General features: G+C 39.3%; 1 protein-coding gene across 2 annotated transcripts in view; it reads right to left on the minus strand.

Annotated features, from left to right (window-relative positions):
- Window positions 1-17,500, minus strand: part of LOC138003175 (DNA-directed RNA polymerase III subunit RPC2-like) — a 45,416-nt gene that overhangs the window by 23,113 nt on the left and 4,803 nt on the right. Inside the window, exons 6-27 of one of the 2 annotated variants that reach the window (XM_068849141.1) lie at window positions 17,356-17,431; window positions 16,310-16,378; window positions 16,181-16,212; window positions 14,199-14,290; window positions 13,197-13,314; window positions 12,022-12,103; window positions 11,578-11,727; window positions 10,967-11,080; window positions 10,791-10,871; window positions 9,849-9,905; window positions 8,491-8,538; window positions 8,319-8,366; window positions 7,874-7,939; window positions 7,687-7,737; window positions 6,819-6,878; window positions 5,442-5,531; window positions 4,205-4,303; window positions 4,042-4,105; window positions 3,090-3,155; window positions 1,623-1,671; window positions 971-1,009; window positions 80-154 (exon numbers count right to left, since the gene is read on the minus strand). In XM_068849141.1, coding sequence (XP_068705242.1) covers window positions 80-154; window positions 971-1,009; window positions 1,623-1,671; window positions 3,090-3,155; window positions 4,042-4,105; window positions 4,205-4,303; window positions 5,442-5,531; window positions 6,819-6,878; window positions 7,687-7,737; window positions 7,874-7,939; window positions 8,319-8,366; window positions 8,491-8,538; window positions 9,849-9,905; window positions 10,791-10,871; window positions 10,967-11,080; window positions 11,578-11,727; window positions 12,022-12,103; window positions 13,197-13,314; window positions 14,199-14,290; window positions 16,181-16,212; window positions 16,310-16,378; window positions 17,356-17,431 — 1,626 coding nt within the window. The remainder of the gene's footprint in view (window positions 1-79; window positions 155-970; window positions 1,010-1,622; window positions 1,672-3,089; window positions 3,156-4,041; window positions 4,106-4,204; window positions 4,304-5,441; window positions 5,532-6,818; window positions 6,879-7,686; window positions 7,738-7,873; window positions 7,940-8,318; window positions 8,367-8,490; window positions 8,539-9,848; window positions 9,906-10,790; window positions 10,872-10,966; window positions 11,081-11,577; window positions 11,728-12,021; window positions 12,104-13,196; window positions 13,315-14,198; window positions 14,291-16,180; window positions 16,213-16,309; window positions 16,379-17,355; window positions 17,432-17,500) is intronic. The other variant, XM_068849147.1, reaches the window with a different exon arrangement.

A 17,500-nucleotide genomic window follows, 5' to 3' on the forward strand; every position in this document is an offset into this window, starting at 1 on the left:
ATAGTGACAGGACTAAGAGTCAATCAAAAATAGTACAAAAGAGGTTTGAGAAAAAACTGAACCGAGTTGATAAGCTCACCGAAACCCTTGTACCAATTCTTGAATGTGTCTGTCCAGTACCTTTGGTTTACCATTTTTCACAATGATGTAGGGTCTAAAACAACGAAAAAATAAATAAAGACGCAAAATCACGTATTTTACTGTTCTTGTCCAATCACGCTGGGGTAATTTCATTCATTTATGCAATAACAGACGAATCCCATAGAGAGCCAACTTGAATAGGACACGAGGTCCCTTGCAAAGTTTGACCTCCGAGGGTCAATGAGCATAACATAGAATAGACTAGAACCTAATGTCATGTCCTGTTGTTGACTCTCAACGATTCCTTACGAATACTGCGTGGGTTCTTTTACGTCCCAAAGGGCTATGAACGTTAGAGAATTTGTGAGATGGGGCCTCCGGTTTATCGCCCTTATCCGGGGAAGACTAGAGACTCTTGACCATTTGCGGATGATATTACAAAGGCAGCACTTATCCTCAGATGTTTAAAGACTCTGAGAGTTGGTTCAGCCGGAGTTTCTGATCCCGCGTCCTCCCGCACTGTAGTCCGATGCTCAACAACTGAGCCAATCGGTCGGCGGTTTAATTTTGTTAAATGTGTATTTATGAGTAACGCTTATGTATCCTGCAAACGTAACCCTTCCTTGTACTTGTACATGTTCATTGCCGTGACTTCAGCATCTTCAGTTCCCACGGCCTGCTCCTGTCTGACCTTGTAGTTCAGTCGGTAGAGCAGCGGTGAGTGATCTAACCCGAAGGTCGTGGGTTCAATTCCCACCCTGGTCAGAGTTTTTCTCTGTCCTTGTGTGGGCCCATTTCCATTAGTAGGGCTAACGCTCACATGGTTCATATGGGGTAGAAAACTAGCACTTCGCATTACACTCTAATCAGTTAAGTACTTTGCACTGACCTGCAAACTCGGCCTCCATCTGATGCGATATTCACAAATCTAGAACACAAAACATTGCATTATTCTTTCCCGTTGGAAATCTTACTGACTGCAATATACCTATGGTTGATTTCACCGCCGTTGTAACTTTCGTGCTTTAATGATGTCATAATATGATAGCACTTTTCTGGTTCGAATGACGAACAAAAGTCGCTGTTTTCCAATCATGCGTATAGTAGTTCTTACATGAGCTTAGCAAAAATGAATGAAAATGTCGCCACAAAGTGAGTATAGCGCAAAAAAAAAAAACAGTCAATCTCAACGCATACGGACAATCAACCAAAACAAACAGAAAAAGAAGCAAATAAACAAAGCCAAAGCCATGTACGAGAAAACAATTGGTTTGGAATTGCTTCCGTTAGCCATCTTCTCAACAAAGTGTTTTGAGACAAAAACCAACGAATTACTTCGACCAATCAAAATTGACACACAAATTAACCATTTTCCCCGGGAGTCCAATCGCCAAGCGCTGTCAAAGTGTATATTGGGTAATAAACTAGACAATCTTTTCTGGACCTTATTTTTTGTTATCAATTTAGACCATAACTCCTTCGAATCATATGCTTTACACAATTACCATGTCACATGACTTTTTTGTGACGCCTTTCAATACCTGTGCTGATGATTTGGGCAAATGGAAACGAACTCGTTCACATAACCAGCTAAAAAAGGTACATAAAATAAAGGTGTTAGATAAAACGGAGAGAAGCTCTCAAATGATAGGGGAGCAGGGCGGGCTAATGATTTGGTGAGAGCACTCGTGTTTCACCAAGTTTTCTTGGGTTCGTTTCAGTTCATGGGTTCAGTTTGCTGGTACTCTGTTCTACTTCCGTGTTTTCCAGGGTACTCTGTTTTTCCCTCTCATAAAAAACCAACATTTGATTTGCCCACCTCTAATTATACTTGATTTGATGATCTTCCTAATAAGTAGAGAAACTACACTCGACTAAACATGGTTGAGAGTTCAAGTAATTATTATTGTTATAATACTTGTTTTCGCCATGTACACCGATGTTCCCCTCTCATCTAATCAAAAACCAACAATCGATTTGATCCATATGGAAGCAGTGGTGGTGCAGTTGTGAGATTAGGGAGCTTTAGGAACGACGACGGCAACGGTAACGAGAACGTCGTCGATAAATGTGAATTCGCGTTATTGTAATCGCTTCGCGACCATTCCAAGAATTTTAACGAGACAAAGGTGTGGCAAAACCTCAAGAACGAAACTAGTATGAACGGCGCTCCATTTAGGGGAGAAAATGAAAATTTATCCTCAAGCGCTGACTTTCTCCCTAAAACCTCAACTTTGGTCATTTCAAGTTGTTAGACAAAAATGAAAAGATGCACGTGCAGAGCGTGCAGAGCGTGCAAAGCTATTGCTTTTGCTCACTAAATATGCAAATTTGTGACATTCTCGTTGCCGTCGCCGTTGTCGTTGCTAAAGCTCACTATTACTCGCCTCCCACCGATGAGACCTGGGTTCGATTTCCAGAATGGGCGTCATATGTGAGCTGACTTTGTCACTTCTCTACTCTGCTCCGGGAGGTTTTTCTCCAGGTACTCCGGATTTCCCCTCTCCTCAAAAACCAACCTAGAATTTTCTATCAGTCGTTTGATTTGATTTGATCCCCAATTAGGGCCTGAACACTTAAGACAGTTGACACTTAAATAACAATCATTATTATTATTATTGTTGCACTTGCGCTCGGTCTTAGAGCAGTTTTCAATTGAGTGTCCATTGTAATTAGCGAATTGCTTTGGTTTTGCATTACTTCACTCAGTGATTCATCATTGGTTCAAAGTTCTCGCGCCACTTTTTTAACCAATCAGAAGTAAAACCAAAACTAATCGTGGCTCGTGCGTGCACATTTTCTCGCGCTTTGCGTCGGCTACGTGTAATTACTTCGAGTTTTGATTGGTTTACTGGATTGTCTCCGTCCTTTTTAATTGGCCAAAGTAATTACTTTGGTTTTGGTTTTACGAAACTCGATTGAAACTTGCCCCATGACTTTGATAATTCTAAGATACAATGATTATTGTTTTATCACTTTTTTTCTCTGTGATTAAAAGGAGCACTCACCTCTTCTCATCAATCGAAAAGTTTCAACCAACCGTTTATAATTCCCGACGACACCAAGTATATTACCTGAGGATTAATGAATGTAAAATACATCGTAGAAATGAAAAACTGACACCACGAATGGATTCGCCTAATCATCATCGGCAGAACTAAACAAACACAGCAAGTTACGTTTTTTTAACGTAACATGGGAGTTAAAGGTAACGACGTATTCGACGATAATAATGCAGCAATACAACAATAAGGAGTTTAAAGTCCCGCTTCAACACTTGCTTCAACATCCGTTCGATGTTGTTGAACAGCGATGTTGAAACCCGTTTGCCCCCTTCTTTCAACCGTGTCGAAACACGTTGAATCGATGGTAAATGAGTTTAAAAGGGTTCAAAACTTTGCTTCAACAGTCATTCAACGTTTCTTTTGTTTTCGCGAATGTTGAATGAAGTTGAAGCCGTTTGCCCCTCTTTCAACATTGTTGGGTATGCGCGCGCACAAAAATCGGTCTCTCAATGACGAATCCATGTCCGTATCCATAGTAATACCCGCGGCTACAGCCTGGGACTGAATACAAATCCTCTTGGGAGCTTTGTTAAATCAAATGTTGAGGTGGTGAGACCGTTTTTCCACCCAAGTAGTTAACATCGTTTAACACCGTTCAACAAAATCGAATGGTGGTGAAACAAATGTTCAAGCCGTTTGCCCGGGCCTTAACAGAGAAAAGTGGGTCGTGCTGCACATAATTTAATACATTTCTTGGACGTCATCTTCATTTGAGTTCTCTTGATGTGTACCGCAAACACGGACGCACTGCGTTGCTCACTGCCATCCCGAGAGACAGGAAGCGGGAAGGACCGCTTCCGGTCCCTCGAATTGGCGGTGATTGACGTAAGGTAGCTGCAGTTGTTTTGACATGAAGAACTACTTCTGGAATCAAAACAAATTGAGAACAACTCACCATTTAAGAATACAATATACACTGACGGATGGCTGATTTCCTCTCCAGACAACAACCGTAAATTCTATGATGGAAAAAGGAATAATTCAATCATACCTGTTCTCAGCACTGTAGGATTCCTTTCATTACACAAAACAACACTTGCCGTAATGGTAAGACCAACCTCCACTCCTAGGTTATAAGCCAATCGGACAATAGGTTCTTCATTCTGATCTGTCGTAATGTGCGTCATCAGAGCAAGATTTTTTACTAAGCCACAAGCCTACAAAATCAGTACGCAACTGAGGCGATTCAATTACAAATTGATAAATACATTTTTTTATCCCAGCTATTTACACCACGCGTGCCCCCGCTGCGAAGAGTCAAGTCTCCTTAAGGAGTATAAGAAACGACGACGGCTATGATAGCGACAAAGCCACAATAATAGGGAGTTTAAGAAACCAAGACGGCTACGGCGACGAAAACGTCACTTCAAAATATACGTTTGAGCTATTCTAAGTATTTCATGATTATTCCATCTTGTTTATATTATACAATATGGGCGAAGTATGCTATAACTGGATTGGTACGGACAGATTTGAAGTAAAGAGTGAGACTGATAAATTCACTGTAGCTTGTCCACGTTGTCGTCAAAACCTCAAATTTGGTCATTTCACGTCGTAGTTTTAACGAGTACGGGAGAAAAACGTTCAAAAATGCGTGCCGCACGTGCAGCACGATCATTTTGGTTCTTTTAACCAATAATATTACTGCTTTTTGGCGTTGCCGTTGCCGTACCACGTGATGTGACATCACCAAGATTAGGGAGCTTTAGCATACGACAATGGAGACGGCAACGAGAACGTCACAAATTTGCATCTTTAGTGGGCAAAAGCAATAGCATTGCACGCTCTGCACGTGCATCTTTTCATCTTTGTCTATTTCTTTGCCGTCATCAGCAAAACAAAAATGTGAAATGACCAAATTTGAGGTTTTAGGGAGAACGTCAGCGCTTGAGGATAAATTTTCATTTTCCTTCCTAAATTGAGCGCCGTTCATACTAGTTTCGTTCTTGAGGGTTTACCACACCTTTGCCACATTAAAATGCTTAAAATGGTCGCGAAGCGATTACAATAACAGTAATTCACATTTAACGATAACGTTCTCGTTGCCGTTGCCGTGGTCGTTGCTAAAGCTCCCTATCAGGGAGCTTACGCAAGGGCGACGACGACGGCTGTGAGGTCACAAAACAATAGTTCAGCAAAAACAAGAGTTCTGCACGCCCCGCAAGTGCGTTTTGCATTTTTGTTGTAGGTTGTAGGTTGGACTCTCCGAGAGAAGTACTCCGGATTCTATCCGAATATACACGAGTCATTATCGATCAAAACATCTCTCTTTCAAAGATTGGTTGACTAACTCACCTCTCCCTCGGGCGTGTCTGATGGACATAACATTCCCCACTGAGAAGGTTGCAGCGACCGAGGACCACTCACTTTGCGAGTCTTTTCAAACTGTCAGTGGGGAGAAAATTCGATTAAAGATACGGAACGTAGATTACGGTTGGACGGGAGGAGATGAAGAAGAGAAACGGAGCGCGAGGAGGGAGCAGATCTTTCCAGGGGTAACAAATAATACACCACTTTTACATTCTTTTGTCCTTATGTTAATTAGACCTACTGCCCTCATTTTGAAATAAAAATTCTTTTGAAATTTGCTCGTCGTGGCGAGGCTAGTAAGTCCTATTAGCACTAAAACAAAAGAATACTTTATTTAGCCGCCATTATGAAAGAGGTTTATAAGAAAATATTTTGGCTTATTATTTCAACAACCGGTAACCAAACCATTTTGAGCGTACTTCAGGTGCCACAATTCCCTGACTGACTTTTTCATAAAAAGTAGATGTGTTCCTTTCTTGATCGCTGTGTGAAAACCTGTAATAACTTTTCTCCTCTTATTTTGAAGGGTTTGGTTTCTAATGAAACTGGCGCGTCGACATCGGTGGGGAATTCGAAACTACTCAAACATTTGGCTTCATCAAACTATTTGGTCATAGCCCTTGGTCACAGCGAACGAAGGGCTATCGCTCGAAAAGTCAGCTCACAAATCTTTCTTAAGGTGGTTAATTCACCTTTGTCAACTCTTTCGTACTTTATCAGCCAGTCAAAACTGAAGGTTCGGACTTTCGAGGTGCACTTAGATTTTGAACTTTTTTCTCACATATTTGGTAAAAGTAGTGAAGATGGCAGAGAAATCTCGAAATCACAGAACGCTAGAATTTTAGTGAGCTGATTAAGAGTCGACTGTGATATCGGAAATAGGAAGATTTATAGCTTCTATCATTTTCACCAGAGTTTATTTGAGAAACATATTTCAAAGCAAACGTCCCCTAAATGTTCGGAGGGAAAAGGAAGACTAAGTAATATAGTTTTTGTTCAGACATTTCACGATTGCTAGAACTTTCGGAGAAAGCAAAAAAGCCACTGAAGAAATTGTTACAGACCTAAAATTACCCTAGAACATCTTAACAGACAAGTATTTTGAAGGGCACCTACATACTCACAAAATGAGCTTTTAAAGCATTGTGGAAACTATTTTAGGTAATTCTTACAAATTTTAACACATTCGGTGGTTGGGTACCCTGTCTATCTGTGAGCCGAAAACCAGCCAATCAGAGTATTCCGTTTAGCCTGAGAATTGCTTGCCACGTAATAGGACAAGTTCTTCCCCTTGTTTATAAGCACTTCTGAGAGCCTAAAAGAAAAATAGCGGGCTAGCAAAAGCTAATTCATCATTCCTACCTGACTGTTAACTCTTGTCATCATTCCCAAAGCAGAGATAAACGAAAGGCGTGAAAGCACCTGTGTACAGATACAAACACAATTTTTTTTGGCCACTTGTAAAGGATGTTCTTTTTTAGTGGTTTTTTGTAACTGGCGGGGCACACATTCTATTCTAGACTATATGCGTTGTGAGTTTTCCAAGAAAAACGATGTAATTGATTAAAAATATGATGGGGTACCTTTGCTTCGGAGGACTGACTCCTGAATCATACACTATTCACATTGAATGTGTCGTGTTAGTGGTCGCAAAACACTTCGAAGACAAACACAATTTAAGACCGAAGAACCGAATGAAAATTTTAAAATTATTAAGAAATGCCGGAGTGTTTTCTTTTTGAAATGCCCTTGACCAGGGGACGAAAAGACCGAAGCTGAATACGAAAGTGATTCTATTCGCGTGAAACTATTTGTATGAACACTTTGGTGTTATTGCTTAATGATTCGCATTCTTGTAATTCACACACACACACCCATTTCTTTGTACATTTTTTGTCACTTACATTAATTTCTTCACATTTGACAATGATAACATGAGGTCGTTGAAACGTCATGTAACATTTTTTTTATTAATTTTCCTTTTGAAATGTTTTCAAAATCGTCTTTTTCAGCATCTGTCGTTGCAAGATTTTTTTACCACCAGTGCTTATGTCAATTATGCTTGTTTGATTTTCTTCCTAAGCTAACTATTGAGGGATTTTAATTTCCTAAACTTTCTGTTCAACAAAAAGATGGTCTGTTAGCTAGAAAAATCTATTCGAAAGCAACAGCTACAAGGGCACCATTAGTCTCCATTACTCAGTTATCACAGTAATCTAAAGGAATTCACCTGTGTAACTCCTGCCCGGTGCATGTTAAACCTCTTTATGATCCAATTACCCTGGAAAGAAATTCAGCACTTTAAAGTGATCCCAAACAACAGTGGCAATAAGTTACCTATAAAGACTCCTTACTATGAAAGCTACTCAATGCTGCTACCTATCAAGTAAAAAGTTGTCAGAGGGAGAATTCCTTACCGATGTGATTGCGTGAACAAGTCCATTTGTGATTTGATCTTGACGCATGTGCTTTACAATGTCAAACTGCATTAAATGAAGAATGAAGATATGTTGTGGGCACATACCGTATATGCAATAGCTGAGCCTCTTATTGGAGGCAAGTCAGCAGTACTTCTAAAAAGCCTTCAAAGGCCACAGAACTTTATCCAGTGGATAAGACACAATCCAGAGTACAAAATGTAGTTCACATTAAACGTTGGCCAATCGTTTGTAGATTCCGTCACTTACTTAAATGTGCTTTGCATGTACATATATTCACAGTTACATGCACAAATACAAATATCTTTGCACAGTTTGAAACTGTTGGGAAGTAACATCCACCAGATAAAGTTATCCAGCCATTGCCGGAACGACTGGGGCTTAGTACATAAAATTTATGTAGCAGATGACAAATTTAATTCACCTGTGCAGCTCTGGGCTTTGGAATTGTCTGATCAGCAATCTTTTTAAGCTAAATCAACAATAACAATAACAAGGGTTTGTTTCACAATAATAGGAAGAATTTTCTTGCAAGGTTCTACTACCGCCAACTTTCATCTTTCGCATTTTGCATCTTAAGATTTCTGGAGTTTTACCTCATTATTAAATCTCTTGAACAGATCCTCAAAGAGTAAAGATAAAAGCTGAAAAAGAAAATACAAAGATAGAAGCATTTCTCAACAGAGTAGTACAGGATAAATTTACTTGCTTGAATTCTCAACAATTTTCTTAGACGAGTGAAATAAATGTACAGTGTATATATTTTTAATGTGTGGGTTATAGGCAAAATGGAGAAGTTATCTTCCCATTTATCTGGACAATTTGCACAACTATCTCTTATGGACATCTGAAAATTTCAGGTGTCTTCACCGGGACTCGAACCCACGACCTCTGCGATGCTCTACCAACTGAGATTTGAACCTACACAGTTAGGAACAGGTCCATTTGTTGGGCTCATGTGTTCCCATGAAAGGACTTGATGAAATAAATGCATGTATTGTATGTTTAAGAGGTGCAGGTTACAGATGAAATAGAGAAGTGATCCTCACACTTATCTTGACATTTATCTCTCAATTTTTGTCAACTTTCTCAACTGCCTCAAATTTCTATATTGGAATCCATGGAATTTCAAAAAAGGTATAAAGTCTAAAAGAAAAAGTACAAATTTCCAGAGACCTGCTGTGGGATTTTTTAAATCATATGACATAATTATTGCAAAAGATGATTTGGATAACAGAGAAAGCAATTATTAGCCCTACGCTAACTGTGGCCATTTCTAAGCAAAGGTGGGTTGAAACAAATTGCTGCTCAGCTGCTTATATTCTTTTGTGGGAGTACTATTGCCTCAAGGGTCCTCGCAACTCAGCATCCCTTGTATTTTTGGCATTGCCCAATCGTCCGCCCCCCGCCCCCCCCCCCCCCCCCACCTTAAAGGGTAACTTGTAGTACAAGTCCAATACAATTCACTGCAATTTAAGTGTGACAGGATGGAAGGGGGGGAGTGAATAGGGTGGATAGCCAACCCCCCCATTTGGGCTCCTTTTTTTTTCTATTTATCTGCTTTTTGTTATATTTGTATTTATGCTGGAACAGATACTGTTTTCCTGACATGAACATTTTTATTAATGCAAAACATAAGCAAAGTCAAAATGGCAGCGTAAACTATGTGGACTTTTGTCAGAGTACATACTTTGATTCTTTCAATTCACCCCCTTAAAATATTCCTAGATTCCCAAATACAGGTACTGGTTTACCTACAGCAGTTACATCAGTTGCAATAAAGTTACTGCAGTTGTAAGTTTCCATGGTTACCTCTTGTTTAACTTTCCAGCCCTGTGTTTGTTGCTCCCTTCACAACTGGGCACTAGCTCTCCAAAATACGTAAATTATGTACATGTGACAAGTTAAATTAATAACATATATGGGTAAATTAACACCATATCACTCAGACTACCTGTCCTGCAAGTTCAAGCCTCTTATTCCCGTAGTAATCACGGTCATCCACATGAGCCTGAAAAATGGAAATTCAAAAGAGAGTACAGGTAATCTTGAATCAGACACAAATTTAACCCTTTCACTCCTGTAAGGGCCACTGAGACTTATAGATTTTAATCTGTCTAATGCCAGACAATTTTACTCATCAATAGGGAACCCCACAGGAGTGAAAGGGTTAATAGACCATCAGATTCTCATTATTGGACTGCAACTACAATCCTGGTCAAAAGATGTTGGGAAGGTTGCGCGCATCACTTCACTTCACACCTAATTCGATTATTCTAACTATTGGCTGAACTATTCAGGAAAGAGCATGCTCTTGACTGCTCCCTCCCCCTCCCCCATATTCGATGTTGGAAGAAAAGTCACCATTTTGTTTAGTGCAAAATTCAACATTGATAAGGAGGGGGGGGAGGGGCTATCTCAAAAGTGACGCTACCTTCCCAACACTTTTGTCCAGGATTGTAGCTTGCAATGGAGGCTAATGCAGGGCAATCTATTCAAAAGCAAATACTTTTTAATATATTCCTCCGTATTAGCCTCCATTGCAAGCTAGTTCCAGTCCAATACTGACAAATGAATGCAAATATGATCTATTATTGAGTGCAAATTCTTTAACATTTGAGACGTTACTGATACAAAGGACCTTAGTCCACGGATTTCACCGTTGAAGCCAACATTTATCTATCAACACCAAACATAGATTTTGCTGATTCCATAGTTGAGAAAAACAAAGCATTCCTCTTCTTTACAGACAGGACCAGGGCATTTCTCAAGAATGATGCACAAATCAGAGATAAAGTTCAGGGTAACGTTTTTACTCTCCATCCATGACGGCCACCTACAAAAAGCAGTCTTACTTTTGCATTTACAAGAAGCTTGTAGTAAAAAAAACATGTACCTCATCACTGCAAGCTAGTATGACTCTCCGAACCATAAGGGCGAGAAAGACACACTTCGGCTTGAAATCATACTTGATTACCTGAAACCAGTTTTTGACAATTAGCAAAATCACAGCACTTGAAATGGCATTTTAAGAAAGTTGTCACCAACGCTAAAATACCGAAATACTGTTACCGGAACATGGGCAAGCATGACTCCAGCAAGCAGCTCTCTGGCTTCCTCCACTTTTGTTCTGCTCTTGCCCCAAGTTGCCCGCTGACGTACTTTTGATCCCAGGTACTGCAAAGCCTATTAACATGAAGTTTTACAATAATAATTATTTAGCCTTTGGCACGCGGAGCTACACTATGATACATGTAGAGACTTTTTCATGGATAAGAAAATTTATACAGTAGCGCATTCTGCAATAAACTTATCTGGGTATTGTATGATGGGCCAGTGCCAGATAAATAACACACCAAAAAACAGGCATGTTTAATCTCTCCAAGCCTTGAAATTTCTAAGATTTTTTTTTTGTAACTGCATGCTCAAGATTCTCCTTTAACTGCAATGGTCACTTTCACTTCACAATAACACAATTTTGTTGCCCAAGAGGTTGTCCCACCAAATACAGTACCTTGGCTCAACAAAAGATGAAAGCCATGCTTCTGCTCCACCAATTCTCACCTCTCACCATGTTTATAAGAATATAAAAAATCTAAGATACAATAAAGCTAACAAACTTGTATGCTTATCTGAGAAAAGGTTGATTGTACTTTTAATTTACAGCATGTAAACTCTATTACCTGCAACTGCGAGTATATGTGTAGTTTGTGGCACTCCTCCAGTGATGGGGCAAAAGTTGAGATGACATCATCCTCACAACCAACCATCTGAACAATTTCTTGTTCGCATTCAATACCCATGGCTTTGAAAACAACAACCACTGGAACATCCTAAAATTGCACACAAAGAAATGTGTGTGTAATGTGTAATGTGCAATGTGAACATTGTCACCATCTTCTGATTCTAATTAACAAATTCATAATAATTTTATTTTCATCAAATTCAAGGATTCAAAGCTTGAATGACTTAATAAAATTGGGAGTTTGAGCTTTCCTGTACGTTTTTTGAGAAGGAAAAAAACCCTTCTACTGTCTTAGAGGCAGCACTCAAGTTGTGTAATGACCATAAAATCCAAGGAAGAATGAAGTTGGTACTATGTACATGTATGTTCAAAGTTCTCTTACCTCTGACAGAGCATTGTGCTTAACACAAAACTTGTTTCCTTTTGTCACAATATTTGTCCTACTCTTTCTTTCTGCAGTTGAACTGTGATGAGTAAACACCACAATTATGAAAATAATGTGAGAAGAGTATATGTATATTGCTAAATAAATTATATTTTTTTCAAAATAATGAAATTTTCGTCTTGATTAAAGTATGAAAGAAAGGTAGTGATCCTGGCACTTTTAACTGGACAATTTAAAGCAATTGTCTCTTATGGACACCTGAAGAATTTTGCTGGCTTTAACAGGACTCAAACCCATGATCTCTGTGATGCAGGTGCATTGCCCCACCAACTGAGCTATGTCAAGCCACTCAGCTGGGAGCCGGTCAATCTGTTGGACTCATGTACCCTGCTAAAAGAACTTGATGAAATAATGTACATATTTGAGGTGCAGGTTATAGACAAGATAGAAGGATAACTTTTCACTGGGATGTCAGAGATATATACCGGTATATGTTACTTGCCACCTGGGAAGTCCACATAATGAAAAACTGTGACCAAGGTCTTAAAAATGCTGCCTGAAGCCACACCCCAAGGGCAGCGTTTTCAAGACAGATGTCACAGTTTTTTGCTGTACAGACCGACCCTTAGCTGGTAAATATTAACTTATATAATTTGGTCCTGTCTAGAGGTCTCTCTCTTCCTCTCTGAAATCAGTTTCATTTGTAATCGTTGACTTGCATCGCACTTAATAGCAAATGCAATGTGTGACTTCCTCTCTGAAATCAGTTTCATTTGTAATCGTTGACTTGCATCGCACTTGATAGCAAATGCAATGTGTGACTTACAAACTGAACATTTCAAAGAGAAAATGGTATTTTTACTGGTATTTGAATTCTGTTTCCAAGCCTCTTGTGTAATAAAAATCTGTTTAGAAACTAACTTTTGTATGTAAACAGATAACTGGTGTCAAAAAAAAATGGAAATAATGAGCAAGGACAAAACATCTCCGAGCGTTACCATGCCCATGGGCCAAAACCAATCAGATTGCCAGATTAGATACAGTATACTGTGCCCTCATGAAAAAAATAAGGTCTATTCAGCTTAAGTTGCAGGTCATACGTTTTAAAACGTATAACAAGTTTTGTCACTTAAAAGCAGTGAAATATGTAGCAAAGAGAAATACTGCAATACCTAGTCACAGAGCATCCAATATTTCCTTTCCTGTCAGCTTCCACAATAATGCGATTTTTTGACAGTTGTTCTTGGATTAAAATAACCTTTTCAGTTCCGTTGGCTACAAAGTAACCACCTGAAAGACAAGTTAGGTTTGATAGTACAGTGGCTTTAAATTGCATATGACTGTTTGAAACAAGCACAGGCCATTGCATTGACTTACATGTATTAGGAGCCAGGTCTAGTCATAACTGTTACAGAGGTCACATAATCCACAGGTCAAGACTAGACGTCTCTATTCCACTGAAGAACAACTAAGCCAAATAAATGTTCCCCTTCAACATAAACATGAGACACTCTTGGTGTTGTTCATTTGATATCTGTAGCACAGTGACCCACTGTGACCCATGACCTGTGTCTTAGCCCAACAGGAATTAAGCCTCTCATGATGAAAATATCCAAGTATTACCCAAATATAATGTTTACAAAATTTGATTGTTTTAATTTGCTTGTTATACAAATGACTGCATAGTACGACATATAGTATATGTAATGACCAGTAAGCGAGGATTTGTATTAAAAGAGGACTGTTGCTTGCAGTGATCAATGATTAATGCATATTTTGGCACTACCTTTATTCAGAAAAATTTTGATCATGGATACGATCGACTCTTAACTGTGACATCCATTGTCCCCAAACAAAGTAGGATGCATGGGTTATGCAATGGTCAGGACGGCCAAAATTAGTGCATTGTCAGTTAGGTTTCTTCATCTTCTGTTCAAGCAAACCATTTTCACCTGAATCGACTTTACCAAGCTTGAACATGTTTATTATTGTTCGGTAGATCGCCAAGCTTGCAATAATAAATAAACAAAAGCACAGAAAAGACAGGAGCGAAAGGCTACTTTTTATGCGCTCCTGAAAGACAATTATCCAAAAATCATGATTGCTGAGATAGCAATTATGTTGCTATTATGATCAACAAAGAAGAAGACTGTCCCCTTTACCATGATACTAACCTGGATCAATTGGACACTCATTTAAAGCGGCTAACTCCGCTGGGCTCTTCCCTGTCAATACACAGTTCGAACTTCGCAGCATTATGGGCATTCTGCACATTCAATAAAAATGGACAGGTCATTCAAACTTAGTCCTTCAGGTATGTTATGATGATTTAATTTAAATGATTGGCAACTTAGTGGATTAATTCCTAGATCCCTCCAAGACGTTACTCTGGCAAGGTTTTAGGTTAATACAAATCAAATCAGGCCACATGTTACAAGACTAGTAATATAAACGGTCACAGGTGAACAAATTAAAAAAAACACCAATTTACACTCAGACTTAAAACAATGTTTAGGCTAAGTATCAGTATAATAATATAATAATAATATGATAATAATAATTTGTGATCTGCTAATCGCCCTTTCTCGCAGTCGGAGACTGAATTACTAAGGGCGCAGCTCAACGAGGTTGGGCCGAAGGAGCTGTGCTGCCGGCTAGGCGCTCGGCCCCTGCACACGACCCATGTATGACCTCGGAGCACAGCACCACAGCCTGATGGAATAGGCCGGGAGTCGATTTTGAGGAGGGAGGAAAACCGGAGTACCCGGAGAAAAACCCTCGGAGTCAGATTGAGATCGACTGAAACTCAGACCCGAGGCCAGAGTTGAACCTGGGTCACAGAGGTGGGAGGCACGGTTGATGACCACTAAACCACCCTGACTCCCCAACTTAAACTATTAATATTTTTGGCTTTTAAGTACTGGTAATTAAGGCAAACACCTGTGCCTGTGACAAAGTTTGTTAGAAAGTCTAGCAGTAAACAGCTGTGTTTGAAAGTCAGTTGGGGTGAGTGGCAAGAGAAATAAGACATCTGCTAACTAATGGTGCAGCAGAGCAGCCAGTCATCCAAGAAAACAAAGCAGCTGGTGATTCTTGACAACGTTGGGCAGCTTTTAAAAACCCTTTGAGTCACCAGCAATCTTAATTCTCTATTTACTTGAAAACATCATTGTTCTCCCATTTATTCAAGTTTTTGATAACTTCCTTTGTCAATTCTAGTTGATCCATGACTCTTGCACTAAAGGTAGCGGTGAAGTCAACCTTCAGTCTAATACGAAACTGACAGTATTTCCCTGTCCTTGTATCTATTTGCATTCTCAGTTTCTGTTATATCATTGTGTTATTGTAGTGTTTGGACAAAACTAATAAATAAATAAGTAAATAAATAATAAAATCAATGGAAGCCGACACTGGGCCTTTACCCATCTCCCTCAGTCAGTCCTCCGTCTTACAGATATACCCTACACGGATCAGAGGAAAGTCGAAACAGACATTGAGGTCACCGAGGATCGAACCTGTTTTTGTTTCCAAATGACGGCTTGTCCAAATGAGCGATCTTATTGGCTGAAGGCATCCAGGCGAATCACTCAGGAAACAACATGTTAGCTATTTGAATAATTTTGTGTTACGCAAAATTCAGTCACGGTGCGCAATGACTTTTGGGCGAATGTGGTCCTTTAACATTCCAGCACTTTTTTCTTTCTTGATCCTCAGTCCATGATTCTTATGACTCAAAATTCAAACAACAGGTCCTTCCAGACACGAGAACAGTTCAGAGTCCTGATCAAGTCCAGGCTGTCAACTTACAGTACCTTTCAATGGTACTGTACCTAATTATTGACTACTACATGTACATGTATCTTTATAAGAAAAAAACCGGCAGGTACAGAACACAGTCAGGCGTCAGGTCCCAGGTCCAGGTCACAGGTCATTCTTTTACAAATACAGAAAGTATCCTAAACATCCAATAAAGCTTAGCCTAACATTAAGCCTCATTAGGCCTAAACAAAAGGTTTTAGGCCTAATATTAGCACTTGTAAATAGTTAGGATTGTTTCTGTATCAGTAAAACAATGACCTGTGACCTGGACATGTGACGTGAGACCCGTGTTTTGTACCTGCCCGAAAAAAAACGAAGGAAAACAAACATTACTGACCTCCCTATTGGTAAGTTATGCCTCACTACTCTCTGAAAAAGAGGAGACGACAGTGTAACTCTTAAATTAAATTTGATACAAAGCAAACCACAAAGAAATGATCCAATAACTGATAAAAAACAAATTAACCTGCTTTCCTCTGGTGTACTCAATGTCCACTGTAATAGGTGCTGAGTATGTCATATCTCTGAGGCGACACTATCAATAAAAAACACAGAAATGCTAGTCATTTGCCACAATACAGAAAATACATGACATAATCAGGGATGTAGCTGAGAAATAAAATGCATCCGGTTGGAGGTTCTATTGACGTCGTAAGTTCATGCCCTGAGCATCAAAGGAAGCTGGTACCGGGGGGGGGTAACAAGATTGTTCCCAGTGCTTCACATTACACCTGGCATTCTTTAATATGGCGAATACGGGGAAAGAGAAGACACACACAACAGTACTTAATAAAAGAATGCTCTTTTTTTTTATTTCCAGCATCACTAAATGCTAGTGATAATTCCGTATACAAACAGATATTCAATTTTGTTTTGTTAACACATCCAATGACTTTAAACTTTGCTGAGAATAATTATATTAAATTTGCAATCTTCTTAGTCACTTCAATCGACGGCTAAAATTCAGCCAGCAATCACCCAGGGCTTTCTCAAGCAGTGATTTTCACTGGCTACACTGGCGCTTAGCAACATCCCTGTGTACAAAAGAGTTCTACAAATTTAAACACACTTTTTTTCATTTAATGGCCGAAAATTAAATCAAGATTTCGGGACTACACAAAGGACTACTGGCACACAGATCACCCTAAAAAGTAATTCTGATACTTCAGGTTACAAACTTCAATGTGGCTGTATCACACAAAATAACTGAATTTACAATTATTTTAGGAGGAATATGTAAAGAGTACTTTAACCCAATGATCCCTGGAAGTGAGGTATGATCTGTCTAACACCAGACAATTTTACTCATCAACTGGAAGTGTCCTAGGGCAATTTTGAGGTGTCAATAGGTTAAGCAGTCAAAAACTATGTCCCTTCCATTAACCCATTAACCAATTGACCCCTGGGAGTGAGACTAAACAGATTTTACTCATCAACTGGGGGTGCCATAGGACATTTGAGGTCTCAATGGCCTCAGTGCATGATTACAATAATATTATAATAAAAACTTGCCTCATGAGGTGATATGGGTTTGGTGATGTTGAAGGACTCCTCCACATCTGGACTTCCTACATAAATATTCAGGTACCTTAAAGAAACATCAAGTTGAACATAATTATATTAATTCGTGCTTCATTAAATTTGAAAATAATTCTGT

This window comes from Montipora foliosa, chromosome 1 (assembly GCF_036669935.1).
Source record: "Montipora foliosa isolate CH-2021 chromosome 1, ASM3666993v2, whole genome shotgun sequence".
Taxonomy (NCBI): domain Eukaryota; kingdom Metazoa; phylum Cnidaria; class Anthozoa; order Scleractinia; family Acroporidae; genus Montipora; species Montipora foliosa.